Below are 23,965 nucleotides of genomic sequence, written 5' to 3'. Positions count from 1 at the left end.
TAATACACAGTTGTATATCTAGTTCAAATTAAGGGGAGGAGTTCTAATTCTATTATTATTGTTATTATTATTATTATTGAATTAAAACCACAAATTGGGGTTTTCTAATGACAGTTGGTGGTTCTGGATATGCATTATGTGATGAATTTTATAGATGGATAGATGATAGGTTGAAAGATCAATGTCAAAGGCCAATGTCAAAGGTGAAGCAGTGTGCCTTCAGCAAAAAATGTAACCCATATAATGGTTACATTCTAGATGTACTTCTGTGGGGAAGGAGTTCCACAACTTAGGGGCTGCCTCAGAGAATGCCCTCTTGGGGCATCCTAAGCTTCTGAGGGTGGCAGGACCACACAGTGGGCCCCCTTTCTGAGCTCAACACTTGAGAGGGTCTCTAGAGAAGGAGGTGGTCTTTCTGTGGATGCTAGCAGATACAGTTCTTCTGTTGGTGCCAGTGTTGCACCTGGAGGGAGCTCATTGCAGAGTGTCTTCTTTCTTTCTTTCTTTCTTTCTTTCTTTCTTTCTTTCTTTCTTTCTTTCTTTCTGGAAATGTGGAGAACTTCGGCTCAAGACTGGAGAAATGAGAAACTGGGAGAAACAAATTGACAGATGTGCTTATTCCAGAGACCACTGCTGCTCTGTTTTCTGCTCCTTCCCTTACATAATTAATATACCGTATTTTTCCGTGTATAAGACTAGGTTCCCCCCCCCCCCAAAAAATAATGTCAAAGATTAGGGGGCGTCTTATACACGGATACATCTCACCCATTTTCTTAAATCTGAGTCCCCAAAAATAGGGGGCATCTTATACATGGGGGGCATCTTATAGACAGAAAAATACGGTATGTCCAACTGACAATACCTAGTTAGTTGTCCTGATCTTGGAATGGCTCAGTCAGAAGAGCATGATACTCTTAATCTCCGGATTGTGGATTCGAACCCCATGCATTCCACAGGGTTGGACTAGACAAGCCTTGTGGTTTTGTCCAACTCTGCAGTTCTATGATTCCACTCTACATCATGGAATAGCCAAAAACTATTGCCAGATAGCAGCCTTTGGCCAAAAATATAGAACAAATATTGTCAGATAATCAGTACAATGGGCAAAAAAAGGTCTTACGCAACCCATCTTCCCTACATTGTACTGCTACCAATCAGGCATGCAAATGGGTTCATGGTTTTTAGCAAATGCTTTTGGTTACATTGCAAATAAGACACATAGCACAAGGCACGGTGCCTGCGCCAAGGGCGGTCTGTATTGCAATGCTGGCTGGTGGCAGTAATTCATTACTGCATAATAGATGTAGTAATGCATTGTTACAGCTATAATGAAGTGTTTCCGTTATTGCACATGACAGTTTTTATGCTCGTCGTGATATTAAGCTATGTAATGAGAGCGTCTAGCAAGGTGGAAAACATGCTTTTAACTCATACGTTGCATTGTTCGTGGCACTAGAGATTCCTCTTTCATCACCGAGACAGACTGTGTGAAATGAGAAATTAGTTCTTCAGTAGGGTTCACTTGCTGGACACAGAACAGGGGGGAACAGACCTCCTTCTTTGGAGGTCTTTAAGCAGAGGTTTGACAACCATATGTCAGGAGTGCTCTGATGGTGTTTCCTACTTGGCAGGGGGTTGGACTCGATGGCCCTTGTGGTCTCTTCCAACTCTATGATTCTATGATTCTATGATTCTATGATTCTATGAAATGTATCAGTGATGGTTGAAAAGCCTCCAGCACCATAAATAAGAATCATAGAAACGTAAAGTTGAAAGGGAACCCAGGGGTCATCTATGCAATGCAGGTCATAGATGGTTTGTGGTTCATGAACTAGAGGTTTCCCTAACAAAGGTGCCTTTTGAAGACCTTTTCATAGAATTAGAAGCTCCCCAGCTGTTGTCTCCTTCCTTGTTTGAAGGAATCTTTAGGCTACCAGTTAAAATTGTGACTTGCTACAAAGGACCAAGTAGCAAGCAATGTGAAAGATCCCTGGCTCGGACTGTGGAAACCCCATGGTGGACCTGCATTTTGGGGGGCCTGAAGCTTGAGCAGCTATGGGGGCTGCTTTGCAACCAGCAAGGAGGTCTGGGTAACCACTGCCATCTTTTTCAATGGGGTTGTTCCACAATAATAATAATAATAATAATAATAATAATAATAATAATAACTACTACAGTACATCTCAGGTTTTGATTGCTATACTGGATTGTTGCAAATGTCAAAGTCACTGGTGTGAATAAAAAAATCCTATGCTTTATAGTTTTTGAGGTGTGTTTTTTGGGGGGGGTTGATGCATTTTTTTAAGCAAAAAAAATGGGCAGTGTGGACTAAAGTCACTTCTGGGGTTCCGAAACCATGATCAATGGATCAGTTCATTATTATGTGGTGGTACTGATACATGCTATGAATGTAGAAGATGACAAGTTCTAAGAATCCGACACAGGAAATAACAGAGGAAGGGTTAGAGTGAAATGTCAGCAGGTGTAAACATGGGGGAATTGTGCTTTTATTTCAGAAACATATACTTAAGCTCACAGTAAGGTGTAGGAACTAAGGACTCGTGCCAACAGTTCAGCTAGTTATCAAGGTTTAATACCTTCCGGTCCTTGACTAGGAAGAAATCTATGTTTAAATATGAGGACTGGATGGTTCTCAGGTCAAGTTTTCCCTTCTCCTATGGCAGGTATGAAGAATCTGTGGCCCTCCAAATGTTGGTAGACTCCAGCTCTACATCAACCCCAGCCAGCATGGTCAGTGGTCAGGGATGATGGGAGTTGTAGTCCAGCTACACCTGCAGGGCTACAAATTCTCATTCTCTGTCCTATGCTAATTATAACTCTCTGCTGGGGTTGTTATCTGCCACACATGTGAGAGCTATTAATCACTGAACCAAGCAGAATTCTTCCAGAGACCATTAAGTCAAACATTTTATGCATCTGCATTGAACCCGGCAATAGTGTATTACAAACAAACAGCCTTTAAATGGTTTTAAAAATAAATCTCCATTCTGGATGCAAAAATCAATTAGCTGCTGCTGAAGAATGCAAATTTTAATGGGAAGCTGAGTCATCCCCGGCTTCATCACATTATAGTTCTACAACTCTTTTCCTAGAAATCCACAAGTTCTCTTCTGATAGCCACTATGGCATGCCATGCTTTCTAATAAGAGACAGAGCAAAAATCAGGAAGCCACGCTGTTCGAATCTCATCTATTCTGTGGACTCACCTGGTAGCCTTAAGCACACAATTCTTTCTCAGCCTCATTCCTCACATCTGTAATATGGAGGGCAATCATAAGACATGCTCTATAAGGAGCTGGCTTCAGGCACCAGGTCTCTTGGTAGACCAGCTTTGTGTTACAAAGACATCTGCAAACGTGACATGAAGGTTGTCAACATCAACCCTGTCATGTCGGGGTCCCTTGCAGACGACCGCAGTGCCTGAAAACAGGTAGTCAGGTTGTGTATCTGCAGCAGTGACCAGAGGAGGAATGGGCACTGGGAGAAGAAACGCCATGGTGCATCTGCAGCAGCAAAACTAGACACCTTCATCTGCCCCACTACAGTGGCCAACCAATTACCTCTGGGAAGGCCACAAGCAGAGCCATCAGGAAACATTCATTTCACATTGCAGCAGGAGATGAGTTAAGACAGTTCTTATTGCTAGCTCTGCTGGAAGCAGCTGCATGGACACCCATCCCACCTGGCTGCGTCAAAGGTATCAGTGAGACAATACAGGCCTATCTTGGGAGCAATTGGCATTTGGCTCCTCCTCTTCCCAAATTGCCTGCCAAAGTGGTCATTCCATGTGGCTGTTACAGGGCAGTGTGTAAGAGTTGGAAGCCTGGCTTTTGTTCTGCCCTCCCTTTTCTTTTGCATCATGTTTCTTAGAAGGTTGGCCGTTACTCTAAACTGTAAACCAGACGCGCAGTATCGAAATACAGTAAACAAAACATGACATTGCTTCCCTTTACCACCATCACCACCTGAGCTTCTTATCTCGGAAATCCCAGAGCACACACATTCCTTTCCAGCCAAGCTCAAATCTGCTTTCTTCCGATTGTAAGGATGAGATACATGGTGTGTGTGTTTCTTGATGACCCTTCTGTTTATTGCCCTCTGGTTTTTCATAGGCTAGCTGTTCTGTTTCCTTACGGAAGGGTTATTCTGATGACAACTGCATGCATATCTGCTTTAGAAAAAGAAGGAGGGAAGGCTTTTCTGCTTGGGAAAAGGAGGAGGAGAAACTGAATTGTGCAGCTCCCCTCCCCTGCTTAGGATCCTCCTATGACTTTCCTTTCATCATTCCACAAGGGAGTGGAGGGTCTTGTAGTTTAGCCTTGTAAACCCAGCTGTGTAGAGCATTGATTGCTTCTGCCTGAAGCAGGGATGCTGTCAAGTTGCTCTGTGAGTTGAGTCATCTATTGACAAAGAGCTACTAGCCAGCAGATGATGCTGTGCAGCTCTACTCTCCGGGCTCCCACGATGCTCCGCTTATAGCAGCTGTCAAAGGTACTTGGAGGCTCTGCAGAACAGGACTTTTGCATCTGTTGAGAGAAGAAGAGAGAGGGAAGGTGTGCGTGTGTTGGGAAGAACTTTGACACCGGTGCAACATGAACGCCTATCTTCCTAGGCAGCACAGCTGCTGCAGGGGGTCTGAAGGGGCTGATCTTGCCAGAGGTGTGCCAACACTGCCTAGGGAGGCCCACTGTCCCTGTGGATGGCGGCAGAACTCTCAGGGGGGCTGCTGCCGTCCGCAGGCATTGCCACTCTCAGCTTCCGGACCCCATGGTCCAACTCTGACGCAGCCCAGGACTAAGTGTAGCACGTCGTGGGACAATGTGCAGAAAAGCCCCCCGAAAACCTTAGCTAAGGCAAAAGGGGCAGGAGGGGAATGGTGGACGGATTGCACCTGCCCCCACAGCTGGTACCACCCAGTACAGGTGAGATGCTTTTTTCCCTTAAGTCTCTCCAACTCAATGGACTCTTGAAGTCCAGGCAGGAAAAGGAAAGGAAAAGTTACACACATTGCCTTTTGGATTATAAAGTTTTCAAGTGAAGGCTGGAGGACTGCTTAGTGATGTTGCTTTTTTAAAGAATTGAGGTGTGCTGTTCATTTTTCACAGGCATCGTTCTAAAAGTATGGACAGATGGGAGACCTTGCAATGTTCCTGTGTGCTTTTTCCTTCTCTTTTAATGTACTAATTTCTTTGGGGTGGGTAGGAAGTATTCCCTTGCCTCACATTTGGTGGCTTTGCTGCATTTGACATTTGCATGGGAAAAATTGAGTGTGGTGTCCTTTTAGTACAGTATACTTTTTAAATGATGCATTTACTGAGGAATGGGGATGAATTGCATTGCAAAATCTTAGATCTATGTAAAAAGATCGTACAGCCTCCTTCTCCCCGTTCACTTTTGTGTGTGTGATTTATATGGGTGGTATCCAACGATAGTCATATATGGAGCAGACCCTGTAAAATAAGTGTACTCAAATTCATTGATTCCGATGAGTCTACTCGGAGTACAGCTTACTTGGATATCACCCTATATATGTTTATTTCTCTAAGATGTAATTTTGATGTGAAGTTTTGATTACTTTATACTTTGATTACTTTGGTTATGCTAAAGATAAACTGAGAAATGGAAAACTAAATTCTCATTGATTCTTCCATGACTAGTAATACTGAAAAATATCTGTACTTCTCTCAATCTGCTCCACACATACACAAATGCTTGTGTGTGTCCCCTACTACACACACACACAATTTCTCTGTCATTCACTGTAATCTTATTCAGAAACTTCTGCTTCAATATCCTGCCAAATCTTTGTGGTGCCTTTTTAATTACTTGAATTAATATAATGTCATGAGGAGAAGAATAAGGAACCAAAAGCTGAATAAAGTATTATGATGGTGCGCAGTGTAAGAGTCCTTCTAAGCACATAGATGTTTTCTTTGTAGAATTTTTTTTAAATAATAATAAAAAATTAATAGAAAAGCAGTATAACACCACATTTCAGTATTGGCTTTAGACTGTGCAGTGTGTTGGCTTTAGACTGTGCAGTGTGATATATATATATTTATTTCCACAAGGAACAAAACACACATCTTACTTACAACATAACACTCTCAGGGTATGGGGAAATGAAGCCTAATGTTTGAAAAATTCAGCTTGTCAGTCTCATTTTCTCTGCCTGTAGTGTTACATTTTGGAAGACGGGTTAGGTCTCAGTTTCCAGAAAGAGAAAGTGTAAAGGAAATGCACTTTGAATATAACTGAATATTGCAATGTTGTTGTTGTTAGCACTGCTGCTATTATTAAATACTGATCTGAAATTGAAAACATTTTAAAAGGTGTAGTGGGCTGCGCTACACATGTAAGGATGTATTCAGCACCATCAGTTTGCAGAGTGACAGGAAAGAAAAAGGGCTGGTCTCTGCCCTCAATAAGTTTACAATCTAGAGATTGCTGGCAGGGGAAGGCTGCTTTCAAAGAAGTACTCTGGTGGCAAAGGCCACAGCCACACCATATGCTTATGAACTCTTATACTATGTTAACAGTTACTGACACCCCCCCCAAGAATCTGGGGGCTATTGATTGGTAAGTATGCTGAGGGGTCTCTTAACAGCTCCCAGAACCCTTAACCATCTACAGTTCCCAGGATCCTTTGCTCCTCAATAGCATTTGATTAGTGTAAGAAGGTGTTAAGCTGACATGATTTCTATTTGGGTATTTAAAGGTTTCTAATAGTCCTGTTTCCCAACTAGCACACAGTCAAAAATGCCCACTACTGTTAGCTTTAAAATCTATCAGTATATTCCCTAGTATTTGGAACTGGAAGTAGAAAAGGATGTTAGATGCCTTTATTACTTTTCCATTAAATGGAGCATATTAGACCCCAAAGCATCTTTGTACTGAGGATAAAACTAAGCAATGCTGTTATAAAAGTCTGTAGCAATAATTAAAAAGGTGTTCTTTCAGTGCAATCTCCCTGAGTCGGGTTTTCTGAGGCTGGTAATGCGGTTTTACAAGGGTTTTTGTTTCTGTTTTAGAAAAGATTATCTTAGAGTCAACACATTCACCCAAAATTACACAATCCAGATCGAAGTAATTGGATAAGAATGCATGTCAAAAAAAGAAGATTAAATTGCTACTGTATTGGAGTGTGGGATTGTTTATATTGTAAAGCAAACTATTTAATAAAACCTATTTTTATACACCACATTCCGTAAGTGCAGCACATTCAGTTTGTCAGTAATCTTCACAAGAACCTTGTGAAGTGAAGGCCCAAGACAGGTGTTGATCATCATGTGAGCTGCGCACAGGTGGTCTGAAGCAAGCGAGCTACCACCATTCCTGTGGAGCCTCCTTTTATTGAGACAAACATGCAAGCTAGGCAAATACATTTTGGGCTGTGACCTTTACACATCTTCCGTCCCAAGATCGTGGGGTGGTACGAAGTTATTTTGGCACCTGTTCCACAGCGTCATTTTCCCTTTGCACAGTGTATGATGAATGGAGACAAATAGGTCTCTAAGGAAAAAGTTACAGACAGGACACCGCTGACTTCTGAGACCGCAACAGGTCAGACATAGGTGGAACGATGTACCAGACAGCTGTGGCTTGTCTGGGGGTGGGGTTTCCCTGCACCCCAGGGTCACGCGTGCAGGCAGACTGTGACTGCCTGCTGGTGGAAAGTGTGCTCCCTCCGGACCCCACTGTCCACTCGGCGATATCCCTTGACCTTGTGAGGTAGGCCAGTATGGAATGGGATGGCCTGGGTTCAAGCTTACCTGGAATGGTCTAATCATGCTCTTCCACTTTAGGGTCCCTCGATATCTGCATGTCTGGCTGACTGGAGCTGCTCAGTGGAGCTGCTTAGCTGCTGTACTCAGGACTTACTTTGGGGCTTCCCATAGTCATCTGGTTGGCCACTGAGAGAACAGGATGCTTAATTTAATGGGACATTAGCCAGATCCAGCAGGGCTCTCATATTCTGAGATTTGCATTACAATATCAGATCTGCCATTTAAACCAACAGGTGGAAGATTTGGTTAGTTTCTGGGCCTAATTCAAGTGTGGCTACTTTAGTGCTTAAAGCCCTAAACACCTGAGGCCCCAGATACCTGAAATATTGCTTCCTTTCCTACAGACCAGCATAGATGTTAAGATTGGAAGAGGGTTCCACTGCCCTCAGAAGCTCAGGATGGTGGCAGAGGCCTGGGAGAGGGCCTTCTCTGTGGCAGCCCCTAATTTGTTGAACTCCCCACAGAAATTATGCAGCTTTCAATGAATGCTGAAGACACACATTTGTACCCTGCCTTTGTCACCTGGTGTGTGTGTGTGTGTGTGTGTGTGTGTGTGTGTGAACCCATCCTATTCTTGTGACTGTAAATTGCTTTAAACTGTCCCAATATACAGTGGTACCTTGGTTCTCAAATTTAACCCATTCCCGGAAGTCTATTCAACTCCCGAAATGGTTCGAAAACCAAGGCACGGCTTCCAATTGGCTGCAGGAGCTTCCTGCACGCAATCGGAAGCCGCACTGGATGTTTGGCTTCCGAAAAATGTCCACAAGCCGGAACACGCACTTCTGAGTTTGTGGCGTTCAGGAGCCGATTTGTTCAGGAGCCAAGCCGTTCAACTCCCAAGGTACCATTGTGTTTTAGATTGTTGTGACCTGCACTGGAACCTTATAGTAAAGAGCAGGGAACAAATTGAGTTTATGGTAAAATAGGGATGGTGTTGATACTTTTATATGCAGACTATCTCAGGAGCTAGTCATGGGGTGCTGTCACTGATTGCATGCCCTATGCTACTATTTTACACTTGGCTTGTAATGGTAGACCTTGAGATTCTAATAACCATCCTCAGCATCATCCACTGCCTTCTTCTCCTCTCTTTCATAACTTTGCTCCCAAGCTTCCTTTTGCCTCCCTCCCACCGATGCCCATCTGTTCCCATACCTCCATCATTGGAGGCAGTAAGCTGGGGAGCACAAGTTGGGCAAGCGCCTGTTGCCCTCAGGTCCTCCTCCTGGGCTCTCCATGGGCACCTTGTTGGCCACTGAGACAACAGGATGCAGGACAAGATGTTCTTGTCCTTGCGTTCCTATGAGCATGTTCTTGTTCAAGACCTTTCAAGAGATGAAAAGCAAATACAGTGTTATGTGGGCTTCTGCCTTCAGCAGCTGCTCGCTCTTCTCAGTCTTGCTCTGTGTCCTCCTTTTATGTCTGTTGGGTTGGGGGAGCCATGCCAGCTGCCACTTCACACCTGCACTTTCATGTGCTTGAGCCCTTCTGTCTCTCCTGGATCAGAAGGACAATTAATGTTAGTGTGCAACCTTGCCATTGCAGTTCTTCCAGCCTGAATGTCACAAAGAGGCGCCGGAAACTGCTGGACCATGTAGAAATGTGCAGAGGCTCCAGCAAATGGATAAAACAGTGCCATTTCAGTTTAAATACCCTATATTTGGAATCAGCCGCAGAACTAGCTTGCGGGAAGCAGGGGGGATTATATTTAGTATTATATGATATAGTATATGATTACTACAGTGTGCAATCTTGGCTTCGTCTGTGCCTTGAGTAAGTCTTGGAAAAACAAAGAGGCAAAGTGTATTTCAGGAGGCAAGGGTGAACATGTAAAAGTACTTCTCTTTCAAGTGACTCCAAAGGATGAGCAAACGGGGAATAAATGGGGAGGGGCGGCAAGTTACTTGCCTTCAGGCCACTCATCTCTCTTTCCCAATTTAGCAACATGGGAAGCTGTCTTATACCAAGACAGACACACACACACCCCTCCATGTTGTCTACAGCGATTGGCTGCAGATTCCCAGGGTTTCACACAGGTACATTCCCCAGCCCTACCTGGAGATGCCAGGGATTGGACAGATACTCTACCTACTGAGCTATGGCCTATTGCCCTCTTCCAGGTTCACCTATGTAGAATAGGTGCCAGGACTTTGGCGGCAGGTTTCCAGGGCCCATAAATGCCTTTGCTTGCATGTTGCTAATGCAAACTCCATTTTGGTGAGATGGAGATTGGTAGAGATGAAGGAGAGATTTATTCCATTCTCATTTTAATGTGGGTGGCTTGGGACGCGGGTGGCGCTGTGGGTTAAACCACAGAGCCTAGGACTTGCTGATCAGAAGGTTGGCAGTTTGAATCCCCGCCACGGAGTGAGCTCCCGTTGCTCGGTCCCTGCTCCTTCCAACCTAGCAGTTCGAAAGCACGTCAGAGTACAAGTAGATAAATAGGTACCACTCTGACGGGAAGGTAAACTCCGTTTCCGTGCGCTGCTCTGGTTCACCAGAAGCGGCTTAGTCATGCTGGCCACATGACCCGGAAGCTGTACGCCGGCTCCCTCGGCCAATAAAGCGAGATTTGCACTGCAACCCCAGAGTCAGTCATGACTGGACCTAATGGTCAGGGGTCCCTTTACCTTTTTACCAAATTTGCATCTCCCAAACTGATGCACAAATTGAAGCGTCAGTCTCTCATTCTGACCAAAGAATGGATACCAACACATATACATTAGCAAAAAGGAAAAAAGGGAAGTGTGTGTGCATTCACAAGAACGTTAAAAACATTCAAAGAAATTTTGTCCTAATGTACAGTTTCGCTCGGCATATTCCTCTTTTCAGGTAATCTGAATGCCTTTTTCATGATGTTCTCTGAGAAATGCATATGAAAATGCCTACAGATTTTCATGCAGAAAAATCACCAACCCATGCGGAGATTGGTTGAATTGAATTTAAGGTTGGAAAAAAGAGAAACCAAAATTGACAGGTCCATCAATCTGTGCTCGTAAGTTCCCTTTCACATGTGGATGGATCTTCCTGGGTCTGAAGCCAATCTCTCTCTCTCTCCCCCCACCCCCACACAAACGCACCTTCATTTTCTTAACCCTAATGCTCAGTGCAACCATCAACAAGCACACTCTATGGCCTCCTTTGCACCCAGAGACCCTGGGCGCATCCAGTAGATTCTTCTTAGGCTCCTGTGTTGATATTCTGTTTTGGAGTATCATGTTTCTGCTTGCTGTATACTTGGATAATAGGTAATTCAGTAAGACAGCAAGGACAGCTGAGAAATGGCCATTAGAGTCCTACTTACAGAGTCCATGAAAGCACTTAGCTGCTGGATAAATCTGTCTTAGCAACCACCGCCACAGAACTCACATCATGCATTATACTACAGTCCCAGAGACCTGGTGAGTCCCCCTCCCACACCTCTTTCTCCTTAGTAATCTGCATTAATTTTGGCTGCTTTGTGCACTGGCTGCAGCTTCTAGTCTAAGTCCAAGGGAAGCACTACATAGAGCATGTTTCAATAATCCACTCTTGAGGTTACCAATGCCAGGACACTTTTGACACCTGAGTGCTGACAATGATAAATAGTGATATCTACAATGACAAATAGTTCTCAACCCCTACTCAGTTCTAGAGCAATTGCCTTTCTGTTCCAAACCATTTTATGGCAATTATTGGGGTGGGGTGGGGGGTTTAACTGTGTGTTTGCTTATGCAAGTTTGTTTCAAAACCCTGACATCTCCACGAAAGCTTCATTTAGGTACCACTATAAGGGAGAATAGGCTGGACCTGATCTTCAGGAATTTCATAGAGGAGTTTCTGGAATTTTTGTTCAAAATGATTGTTAGAATTTAGGTGGAGAACATTTTTGGCGTAAAACAAAAGACCTTGGTGGGCCATAGTAGATGAAGATGCCTCCACCTAGAATTAAAGCCTGTTATTTTAATTGCTGCTGTCCCAAAATGGCCATGGGATTTAACATTCTCTGTGTTTTAACTGTCTCCTCTAGGACATATTGGAGGCTGATTCCATTTATGCGGTCCCCTCCCTGAAAGGTCTGTCCTTGTGAAAGAAAGTTATTGCTCTATGTGTTGATTGTGGAGGACCAAAGCTCAGTGGAAAACACCTGCTTTGCATGCAGGTTCAATTTCTAAAGCAGAGGCGCCAACTTGAATGAAATATTGTGGGGGCCCAGGTAAGCCCCGCTCCACGTAATCGACCCCATGACGCAGTGCACACACAACATTTGAATAGGAATGTCCATCAACTTTGGGGGGGTCCCAACCCCCTCAATTATTTTATTGTGGGGGCTGAAGCCCCCACAGTCCCTAGGAGTTAGCTCCTATGTTCCAAAGCAGGCATGACCAAACTTGGCCCTCCAGCTGTTTTGGGACTACAACTCCCATCATCCCTAGCTAACAGGACCAGTGGTCAGGGATGATGGGAATTGTAGTCCCAAAACAGCTGGAGGGCCAAGTTTGGCCATGCCTGTTCTAAAGCATATCTCCATACAGGACCTCCAGGTTGTAAGTTGCCACTTAAGAGGCCTATGAGTCGCCTCAACCACATATTTGAAGTTTCAGAGTGCCATCAAGTTCTTGACTGCTGATAATATCAACCAGCTGCTGTGCTATTCAGACAGAGGAGGAACTGAATCAGCTGGTTTTTTTTTCTTTCCTGTACAGATTTCTGCCTATTCAGAGTTGATTAATGCTATTGTTTCCCCTTCTCTACTTGGAAGGATCTGTATCTCTATTCATCTCTGGATAGCCATGCTACTACATCCCTTTCATGTTTAGGTATCTCCAGGGCCATTTCTACCATTAGGCAGAGTGAGGCAGCTGCCGCCAGCAGCAGATTTTGGGTGTCATGAAAATGCAGCTAATAGTTTTTATTTCTTTTTATGACCATGATGTCAAGGGAAGTGAAAGGTGTTTGTGGGATATTCTACCTCTGGTGCCCAAATAACTTGTGCTAGAGATGTGATCTGGTAAATATCTGCACCCAGTTGTTCCTTTAGAATGATTCTTCGACACAAGACCACAAGGACTTGACTCCTTATTGGTTGGCAGAGGTGGAATTTTATATGCAGGAAAGTGGGGATTAGCTTCTACACCCTTGTGCAAATTAATTGAAACAAAGCATGTTTTCTATGCCACATCAATCAGTCTGCCAAGCACCCACAAAAGAATATGTTTGGGGGGTGCTTCAGTTATTATGGTGTCGGAAGCCTGCAGCCAATAGAAGGAATGATGCACTCACCACAATATATTGAGGTTCTACGAAAGAGAGTTATTCCAGAGTTGGAAAAGAGGTATCCTGATGGTGTGGGGATATTGCAGCAGGACCTAGCCCCCTGTCACACATTGAAACTGGTGAAGAAATTCATGACAGAGCAGCAAATACAGGTTCTTGATTGGCCAGGGAATTGCCCAGGCGTAAATCCCATTGAGAATTTGTCAGCTATATGCAAAAGTTGCCTCCATGCTGTAGACTGAACAACTATGGAGAAGCTCATTCAGGCGCTGATTAAACTCACATATATGTACATTAGTAACAGATATGACCTCTGCTATTTTTAAGTAGCATTTGAACACTGTTTGGCATGGAGTATACTAATTTTGAACAGTCACTGTTGATTTTCGGATCCCTGTACCACACCTGAATTAGCGCCTGAATGAGCTTCTCCATAGTCGTACAGTCTACAGCACGGAGGTGACTTTTGCATATACTGTCTATTAAAGAATGGCATGATAAAATATGGGATTATGCCTTGATGGCAAAATCAGTGTACATTATTAGATCTAGAGAAAAAAATCAAAGCTAGGACTCTCTTTTTTTGTCCAGATGGAGGGTTTTGTTTTGTTTTGTTTACCAAACATTGTAGGAGATATTGATTGTTTCCCAATAAATCTCAGGAGTGCACAGTGTTTTGAAAAGAGAAAGAAAAATGAGAGAGAGAGAAACGAGACAGAGAGATTTGAGTTGTGCAATTATATGCCTACAGAATGTTGATATGAATTAGCTTGCATCACTCTTCCAACTTCCTCCTTCAGTTCTGTACTTTTCAGCCACAATCACAGCCTCGTGACCGTGGGGAGGGGGTGGCTCAGAGGCTTCATGGTGCCATGGGAAGACCTCAAGAGTGCCACATTGGTGACCAGTGAATCAGAATGTGAGGGCCTTTATAAGTAACTTGGAACTGGGTCTGAAGTGGACAACCAGGTGTTCAGCAGATGGTCAGTTGCATGCCTAAACTGTTTCCCCACAGCCTGTGTGAGCACACACTGTGATGTTCTGAACTGACTTTTTAAATTGGCTGGCATTTCCAGTTATTGCTCCACCATATGCCATCCCTGATCTGCTCCTGGCTATAACCATGCAGGCTAAATTCTGTCAGATACTCAGTCAGCAGCTACGGAGAACAGCCTTCTTGCTAGGTGGTAGTATTGAAATAGGACAAGCATTTGTGAATCATTGTTATTTTTCTTAATCCTCCAAGACCTATCCACCCAACATGCTTTCCAATGCTGGTATTGAAGTACTGGTAATTCATCCCATCATCTCAGGGAGTTCCACTTGTGCAACAAGACTTCCTTCCATCTCCTCTCCCCATGCATGACCTGCACCCTCCGCAAAACTGTTCTGGAGGGTTGGGGAAACCCTTAGAAAAAGATTTAGGGGGAGAGAAAGGGAACTCCCATTTTACAAGCAGAAATCCTTTTGTTCATGGGATGCTTACTTAGTGTCATATTGGATACAACTCCAAGAAAATATCCTATATGGTAATATAAGACTGCCACTGACTACTGGTATGATGACTATATGCTAAGTTCAGAATAATAGGTGGTATGTTTCTGAATGTCAGTTGCTGGGGATCACACTCTGCCTCCAAATCCTGATATTACTGCCTCTGAGTTTTACTCCTCCAGCTGAAGCTCTTCACCCCCAAATCACCCAATGGTTTCCTTAACCTTACTGTCTAATACAATCCCATTCTGCCGCAAGGCTCTGGCAGCTTGTAGTGAGTCATTCTAGCTGAGCTATGGAATACATTGTCACCTAGAAGAGCCATGAACTTTAAAAGGCCCGCATGTCATTCTGTAGTTGCATGTTCCTGCATGTATTTGAAGCAGGAGAAGTTACAAGGTAGTCTTCCACAGGGTCTAAGGAAGTTGAGAGTGCAAAGTCTGTAGGCCTGCCAATAGGCTCTCCACCCACAAGTGGTGTGATCTATGAGTCCTATGATCCAAAAGCAGAGGACAAATGTTGACTTTTCATAAAGGATTTTGCAAGAACATAATATACACATTTCATCGGATGCATTAATACAACTATTAATTGTACCTCTCAGCTCGACCAGGGCAACTATTGTTGAGAACTCAGAGAACATGGCATTTACAGTAAACCTATATGCATTCAAGGCAGAGCAGACTGAAACCTTTTCTCTCCTTTTTTGCACTGACCTTCCATTGCCTTGGGAGGTGAATTGTATTGTTGCTTGGGAGAAGAGAACTGCATTGTGACTGACAAAGCTGCAAGCTGCAGCATCTTAAATTGAAACTGGTGTGATACAAGCCCATGAAAAATGCATCGTTAATGGAAAAGGCAGCTGACCTTTAACTGTTGGAGAGCTTGTGGAAGTTCTTAAAGTGAAGTTGGCTTTGAAGTGGGCTGAATCTGTCATGAGGATATAAGCATTCTCCTCGGAGCATGCTCCTCTGACTTGATAGCATGCTTTAGATTTCCAACGAGCTGCCTAAGCATTAACACATCCAGGCAAATCCACTGTATCAAATGGAAGTAACGTAATTCTGGGGATGGGTTGAGCACTATCCCTTGCTAAATTATACACCGCCCCAATTCTTCTTTGGCTTTTGCATGCCAAGAGTCCCAGGTATAGTCCCCGGCATCAGCAAGGACAATTTCACTGGGACGCAAAAGTGGTCAAGTGAATGTATGAATTTCCTAAGGGTCAGCCAGACACTGAAGCCCAGAGTTGTAGCTTGGTGGAGTCAAGCTTGGTGTACGCAGTCCTGATCTAGATGGACCAGTGGTCTGAAATGGACTTAAATTAGCTTCTTGTCTTCCTGCCTGCTTGCAGTGTTTGCTTCTTTCCTGGCTCAGCTACCAGTTTGCTTGTACAGAGAGCCTTGAATGCCTGCACATTAGTTACAGTGAGCTCACTCTTCTGATTCCTTTAGAAGGAGCCTTGAGGATGTGGGCAAGACACTGCAAATGAAGACAGATGCAGGGAGAGCACACAGTTTCTGTAAATGAACAGGGGGTGGTGATTTTTCTTCTCTTTGTCAGTCAGGTGAAAGGTGTGTTTTTTCAGGGTTTCTGTAAAATGTGCGATCTATCAATCTGACCCATATACCACCCATATATTTTGTGTTCTGCCAAATATTGAACGTTCCACCTTCACCCCCATTGTCATAATCTTAGGCAGGCAAAAATGAATCTAATTGAGTGCTCAGTGGGCTGTGATGCTCAGGATTTTGCAAGCTAATACTTGGGAAACAATATACTGTGCTTCCAAAAAAATAAATACCATTAATACTACCCAGATGTACAGCACAATCTTCCTTTTAGATTTGTTGTTTTGACTTGCACCCTTCAAAATGTACAGACACCCATGTGAATAATGATATTGTATGTCATTTAGTCACTAGGTAATGCTAGACTTAGTTGTGTCTTGGTGAACCTTGTGATTTGCTATTTGGGAACATAGGAAGCTACCCTTTGTCTATCTTGCTCAATATTGTCTTCTCTGACTGACAGTGGCTCTCCAGGATTTCAGGCCCTGAACTCTCCCCTCTATACCCAGAGATGCTGAGGATTGAATTTGGGACCTTCTACAACCCTTCCCTTTATATAAAGCTTCTTCTTCTGCTTCCTGACTGCTGTGTCCTCCAAACTTTCCATGACAGCATCTTTGACTCATTTCAGTTATATCCCTTGGCTATCACAGCAGTTTTGCAGGAACTTTTTTATATACAAAAAGCTTTTTCAGTATACAAAATAACACTTTCACTAATGAAACTCCTAGGACAGTTTGGAAGAATTTAATTGGTCTATATGGCCATAGCCACACCATATGGTTTCTTTAGTGATGACTTCAGGTAAAGTCCCCCCTCGTGCTTGAGGGCATAACACAACTCCAAAGTGGGGCAAGCTGTTATTTAATTACCCACATTGGGGTTACCTTCCTCTTTCCTCTAAAGCATCTGTTACGGGCTGTTGTCAGGGATCAGGACCCCGTGAATATAAATGATGAGATTATTGAGCTGCTATCCCATGCAATGAAGCACTGCAAAATTCTTTCTTTCTTGACTACCCCTTCTGCCAGGGAGCTTGAAGAGGACTTATCCTTTGTTAGAATGACAACCCCTGTAAACTCAATCAAGCACAGAGAATACATTGACCCAAATGTCATCCAGGGGACTTCATGGCTGGTGGAGCTCTGGACTTCAGGTCTCCCTTGTCAAAGTCCAATGCTCTTCAAATCTAGAAGCTGAGCATAGGTGGACTCTCTGTGGAACTACTGTGATACAGAATGAAGTTAAGCTGTTACTGCAGAGGAAGGATAGCGAAGGGTAACATTATATTTCCAGGGCTGAGCAAAAATGGCATCCATGCTATTTGTGGGTATCAAAATGCAGGGAAGGGCTTTTGCTGAATATTCTTGGGTATTGTGCATAGTTAAACTATGGCATTCGCTCCCACAGGAAGTGGTGATGGCCATCAACTTGGATGGCTTTAAAAGAACATTATACAAATTCATAGAGGAAAAGGCTATCGATGGCTGCTAGCCATGATGGCTGTGCTCTGTGTGTGCCCTCAGTTCACACTCTGCGTGCACAGGTAACATAGATAGATCTTTGCAACCCAAAGAGTTTACAGGTTAAAGTGGACAGGAGAAACATTGGAGCAGTGGTGGGGAAACCTGTGTCCCTCCAGTTGTGTTAGACTTCAGCTCCCATCAGCCCCAGTCAAGATGGCCAGTAGTCAAGGACAATGGGACTTGGAGTCCAAGAACGTATGCCTGGCCATGGGCTCCCCATCCCTGCAGTAATGGAGCAGATTTTATGGCTTTTAAGACATAGTGCGTGGCATTCAACTGAAGTTTTCTTAGAGGAGACCTATTGAAATTAATGAATCTTTGCCATGTTCATTACTTTCAGTGGGTCTACTCCCAGTAAAACTTAGTCGATACCACCCCTTGAGTGCCATTGATGTTTATATTTGTCTGGGATAGAAATATCCTTTTTTGGAATCTTCCCTTATATCTCATTTTTCTTAGGGAGGTTCCTCTCAACAGCTGGCTTCCTGGATGGGCAGTGCCCTCTTCAGGTATTCAGAATGGACCACAGCAGTGAGCACATTAGATCTGCCCCCATCGTTGTTCTGGTCCACCCTCTGGAGCCATCTGGTTCCTGTACAGCTGGAGATGCCCCACATCTCATTTTCCAGGGTTCTAAAATGCACATACAAATAGAAATAATAAATAGACACATGGAGATGCCGGGGTTTGAAGCTGAGCTCTCTTGCATAAAAAGCTGGTGCTCTATCAATGAGCTACAGCTCCCCCCCAAAAAAGCGAACGCAGGACACGAACGGATGAGGAGTAGGCAGCTTTGCTCTAGTTTCAAGTCTTTCCCTGCAGAGAAAAACGCAACAAGGGTGGGTACAGTAAGATTATCCCACAGTGAAACATCTGTCTCTCTCCCCCAACCCTCCTTATCTGTCAAAAAGAAGAGCTTCTGATTAACATTTTATTTGCGAGATAGCAATCTGATAGCACATCTAATTAGGAAATTTACATAACACATCCTGAATTCCCTTTGCCCGCGCATCTGTGGCACTACTTCATCTGAAGGACTTCTTTCGGAATGCCGAAGTCGTGCGTTCCTGAGGGTCCTGGCTGCCTTTTCCTGCTGAGAACCCTCTCCTCCTCCCTTAAAAAGAATGAAACAGGAACTTCCCATCTTTCAGCACAGGTAAGGGATGTTGGATGAATGTTGGAGTATGGTGATGATAAAGGGGAGTATTTAAAAGTCAGGGGTCTCTCCCTGTCCTCGCACCTCTTTGAAATAAAAGGCTAGTTACTGTGAGGTTTATAAAATGATTGTCAGAATGGAAGTTTGGCCAAGAGTGGATTAATAGAGTCAGTGGGTACTGCTAGTGACTGCCTTAATAGTTCCGGCAGAATTGCCTAGAACCTTCATTTTTGTTAGGGAGGTTCATCTCCGTAACTGATCTCCTGGATGGTTGGAGCGTTCAGAATGGACCAAGGGCGGAGCATGCAAGCTCTGCCCCTGTTCTTGTTCCTTTGAAAATGGTGATGTTCCTGTACATCAGGGCATGTCCCACATATATTAGAACCCTGGGTCTGTAACATGCAGGGAGCCGCTAAGAGTCAAAGTTGCTCCCCACTTTTCAAGCTCATTCTCTGTGAGTTGAAAGATGATTGGAACATCAATTGGGAGGAGAAAGGGAAAAGCTGTTGCACTCAATGATTCCTGCATTGCAGGGGGTTGAAGTATGTGACCCTTGTGGTCTTTTCCAACTCTATGATTCTTTGAATATATCCCTGCATCCTTCCCACGTGTGGAAGCACATGTCCTGAATGCTTGAAGAGGGCTAATGAGAAACTTGAAAGGGGGATGCCCCACCACAACTAGCTAAAAGAGGTGTGATCTCGGTGCCTTCAAATGGTGAGAAACTGCATTTTGGGGCAGACAGATATGGAAGAGAGCTGAAGGTGGGCTCCATAAGCGTCTTAAGGTGCTGGCAGGCTCCACAGAGATCTGGCATAGGAGCGAGGTGTTTAAGAATGTGACATTTATATTGCTAAATAAATGCAAGTATGCAAAATTTTCTAATAAGGATTCAGTGACCTCCTTCCAAAAGAAGGTACGACAGGATTAGCATTCTATCCCTGGAACTTCTGGCCACTTGGAAGAAGTAGAATGAGCATGACATTGTAATTGGTAGGGAGAAATGAATTTTCTCCCCACCTCCTACGCACATGCTAGAACTCAGGGTCACTCAATGGAATTGATTATGGCAGCAGTTTCAGGAGAGATAAAAGGAAGCTCTTCTTTTGGATTTGCATATCCTTTGGGGTAGATCTTGTCGAATCAATTCTTCTTTTTTAGGTGTTCCGCTTTCATGCTGTTGTGGAAATTATAAGAGAAAGTTGTTGATTATCTAAGCGGATAAAGTTGGTTATCCTTAGAAGTGGATAAAGAATGGAAAGATATGCAGAAGAGAACAGGTAGCAATAGGTCCAGCGTAAGAGCAGAAATGCTGGAGAATTTTGATATGTCCATATTCTGAAGCCAGCTGCTAATCCACACTTTATGAACTAACACATGGATCAGAATGGCCCAATGGACTGGCTCAGTATAAGCTAATATTGTCGACAGTGACTGCCAGCAACTTTCCAATGTTTTGGGTGAGGAACATACCCAACCCTATCTGGAGCTGCTGGGGATTGAACCTTGGATCTTCTGTATGCAAAGCAGGTCCTCTACCACTGAGCTGTGGTCCTTCCCCATTCCAGGATACGCCCATACCTCCAAGGAGGCAGTGGTCTTGATGGAAGCTGGACATAATTATTGAAGGGAGGTGAGACCTCCTTAACCCTGAATTAAGGCAATGGCACATAAGTCGGTTCTTTATGGAGTGCATTCGAGGCCACAAGTGGAACGTCCTATCAGGCTGCAGCTCACTAGTGTATTATGGGTATATCTGTCCTGCCCTCAGTTTGGGGATTAGGTGTTCCAGCTTCAGTGCTCCCAAATTCCAGTGGTCCAGAAATTCAGCACAGTGGAGCTTTTGAGCTCAGACAAAAACCAGTCCATCCTTTATGTAGTAATTGTGTTTGCTACCACTGCACTGGCATTTCCTGTGCTATAAGTGGGAACGATGGACAGGCATTCCTAGACACTTGGGTAATCAGGCCGGGGAACAGTTATGGCCAGTTGGAGCTCCCTGAAAGTTTCTCCAAGCTTTTGAAAACACACACATCCCTTTGCAATTTCTGCCTACTACAAAAAAATGCTCATTCAAAGACCCTATTGTGATGTGCATCTTTTCAACAAATTGAGGCAGGGAAGCATAGCAGCGACCAGAGGAGGAATGATCTCTGGGAAAAGTGCAGAGAGAAGAAATGCCGTGGTGCATCTGCAGCAGCACAACTGGACGCCTTCAGCTGCCCCAGCTGCAACAAAACAGGTCTCTCCTGTATCAGCCTCTACAGCCGCAGCAGGCATGGTAATTCTCCAGTGATTTGACCTCGCCCCAAAGATGCACTCTTCCATTATCTCCTAAGATGAATGGATGCCAACAGCAGTGTCCGCCATTTGCAAATGTATAATGGTGGGTTCTTGTGAGTTTGCAAAGCTGCCTCTCTGGAATGGCTCATTGTTAATGTACACCATCATCTTGGGTCCTGTATGATAGATTTTGTTTGCAAAAACTCTTACTATATCATCCTAGAGATGTCTTCAAAGAGCCCTCTTTCAGATTTTCCCCGTGCTGCCTATGTTTTTTGTTGGGAGTTTTTCCCGTCTTGTTAGTAAATATTTTATGGCACCATCTGCTAAATAATGCATTCTAAACTCCTTGTTAAATGGGTTTTGCTCCATCTCGCTATAGTAATTCTGTTAAACTACAGAGCTCCACTTATCACTGTGCATCCAGCTACAGTTGAAATCTGCAATGTTCATACAATCGGGATCTTTCTTTAGAAATCTGAAATGGCTAGTTTGCTTCTCATTTATAATGCAGAGTCCACTCAACATATTGAGAGGCTTCTGTTGGGGGCAATGCCATTTTCCCAGCGATATTTTGTTGCTTGGGAAATGCAGATATAGTCTCTTTCCTTTCCTTTTCATTGCTGTTTGGCTTGGTGCCTGGAATGTGGTTGCCCAAGTGTGGTCACAAACACACAAAGGTTACGGGGTGAAGGATCACGGCTGTAGACACAAAAGCCTACTGCATTAGACCAAAAGCCCATCTAGTACAGTATCCTGTTCTCATCTGCTCCTTTGGACCACAGTTCCCATGGCCATTGGCTGATGGGAGGTTGATGACAGGTGTAGTCCAACAGCATATTTGGAGACATAGGTTCTCCATCCCTGGCATAGGGCAAGATGCTCTTCTAACCTCACTCAGGACATTGCTTGTCTCTGGGAGTGGATGATGACACTGAAGGATGCTCAGAAGAGATTGCATCATTCAGACTGAAAAAATACCCCACCTCTGAGTTATATAGTCAGGGAGGGCAGGTGAACAGGCAGGAAGAGCAAGGAAGCTCAGGAGTTATTGGGAGTGGTCAGCACCGAGTCTCCTACTGAAATGTGGGTCTTGGCAGGTGCTGAAATCTGCTGATCTCTACTGACACACTTTTGTTGTGATGAGATGCGAAGGAAGAGGCAGTTTCAACAGCGCATCAAAAGTTGAGTTTTCTGTCTCATCCCCCACCTTGCTTTGAATTGACTTCTTTTCCCTAGTTTTCGTACACCCGACTGTTTTTTGCTGTCCTCAAAACAGTAATTTTCATGCAGGGAGAGCATTTGTTTCTTTCAAATGCATGTTGACGGCTCTCTTGTCCCGGTTCCTCCAGCCCTTCAGTCTCCATTTAGCTGAGCTTTATTGACAATTCTCTGGGTCTGCTGCCATTATGTAGAGAAAATTGTCAATCTTTCTGAGCCCCTTAATCATGTTTGTTGCTCCTGCCTGCATTTTAATAGCCTACGGTGCCTTCTTTACTTAAGCAACGAGACATGACAGGGGTTTGCTTTCTGGGGATATTAATACTCTCCCCAGGTACGTTGTTAGGTTTTAATTGGCCCCAGACAGATTCTGCTGTGCTACAATGAAATTATGATCTGAGATGGCAAAACTGCACTAAAAGCACACTAGAGCCAAGGTATGCTCCAGTGATGCCTGTCTGTGTATCTTGTGTGATAAATAACAATTGGTACAGTTGAGTTCTACAATTCCCACTTCGCAATCACTGCATTTCCCACTTCACAATCACTGCATTTAACAAAAATTGCTCTGTTGAGAATATGCAGCCGGTTCGCAATCTACATGTTCATATAATTAGCATATTGGATTTTCATTTTGCTGTATGCCTTGGTTAGAGCCTTTATTACTGCGTCACTTGTTAGTTCCAGAAAGCCATGTGATAAAACAAGGCACAATTTCAGTGTTCAAAACCCAAATTAGCCTATGCAATTCCTCAGTAGATATATAAGAACTTAAGAACAAAAGAAGTCCCCTGTTGGATCAGACCAGTAGCCCATCTGATCCAGCAGCCCGTTGTCACTGTGGGTGGCCTGTGGAGAACCTGCAAACAGGACCTGAGTGCAAGACCTCCTTTGATTCCCAACAACTGATGTTCAGACTCCAGCTGTGGAGAAAGACCATTGCCATCATGGCTTGTTGCTGGCATCTGTCTGTCTTGGCAGACAATGGAAAAGTGTGCCTTCGGGCATGAAGTCAAACTATTGTAGAATTACAGCCCCTGCTGTGGTGGTAGAGACCAATAGAGGGGATACATGTTTTATTCCAGGTGGGGCAGATGTCTGGTTTTGCTGTTACAGGTACACCATGGCATTTCTTCTCCCGCCAAGCATTCCTCCTCTGGTCACTGCTATGGATGCATGACCTGACTGTCTCCAGGCACTACGGTTGTCGACAACCGTGGGGTTAATGTTGTCAGCCTTCATGTCGCATTTGCAGAGATCTTTGTAGCGCAGTTGTAAACCAGTTGTACTGGTTTTCCCAGTAGTGATGTATGGAAGTGAGAGCTGGACCATATAGAAGGCTGATCACCAAAAAATTGATGCTTTTGAATTGTGGTGCTGGAGGAGACTCTTGAGAGTCCCATGGACTGCAAGAAGATCAAACCTATCCATTCTTAAGAAAATCAGCCCTGAGTGCTCACTGGAGGACAGATCCTGAAGCTGAGGCTCCAATACTTTGGCTACCTCATGAGAAGAGAAGACTCCCTGGAAAAGACCCTGATGTTGGGAAAGATGGAGGGCACAAGGAGAAGGGGACAACAGAGGACGAGATGGTTGGACATGGTTGGTTCTCAAAGCTACCAGCATGAGTTTGACCAGATTGTGGAG

General features: G+C 44.1%; 1 protein-coding gene across 19 annotated transcripts in view; it reads left to right on the top strand.

The window, feature by feature from the left end:
• The window catches only part of DLG2 (discs large MAGUK scaffold protein 2), a gene marked incomplete at its 3' end in the record, with an annotated part of 818,053 nt that overhangs the window by 539,382 nt on the left and 254,706 nt on the right, over window positions 1-23,965 (top strand). Inside the window, exon 1 of one of the 19 annotated variants that reach the window (XM_081001994.1) lies at window positions 4,379-4,943. The exons of the other annotated variants lie outside the window; for them this stretch is intronic. Within the exon in view, the coding sequence (XP_080858120.1) occupies window positions 4,614-4,943 (330 nt within the window). The 5' untranslated portion in view covers window positions 4,379-4,613. Of the gene's footprint in view, window positions 1-4,378; window positions 4,944-23,965 lie in introns of those variants that run through there. 19 annotated transcript variants of the gene reach the window in all.

This window comes from Podarcis pityusensis, assembly GCF_964106645.2.
Source record: "Podarcis pityusensis genome assembly, chromosome: 4".
NCBI lineage: Eukaryota > Metazoa > Chordata > Lepidosauria > Squamata > Lacertidae > Podarcis > Podarcis pityusensis.
The sequence above is the reverse complement of the archived record's forward strand: the minus strand, read 5'-3'. Positions and strand labels throughout refer to the sequence as shown.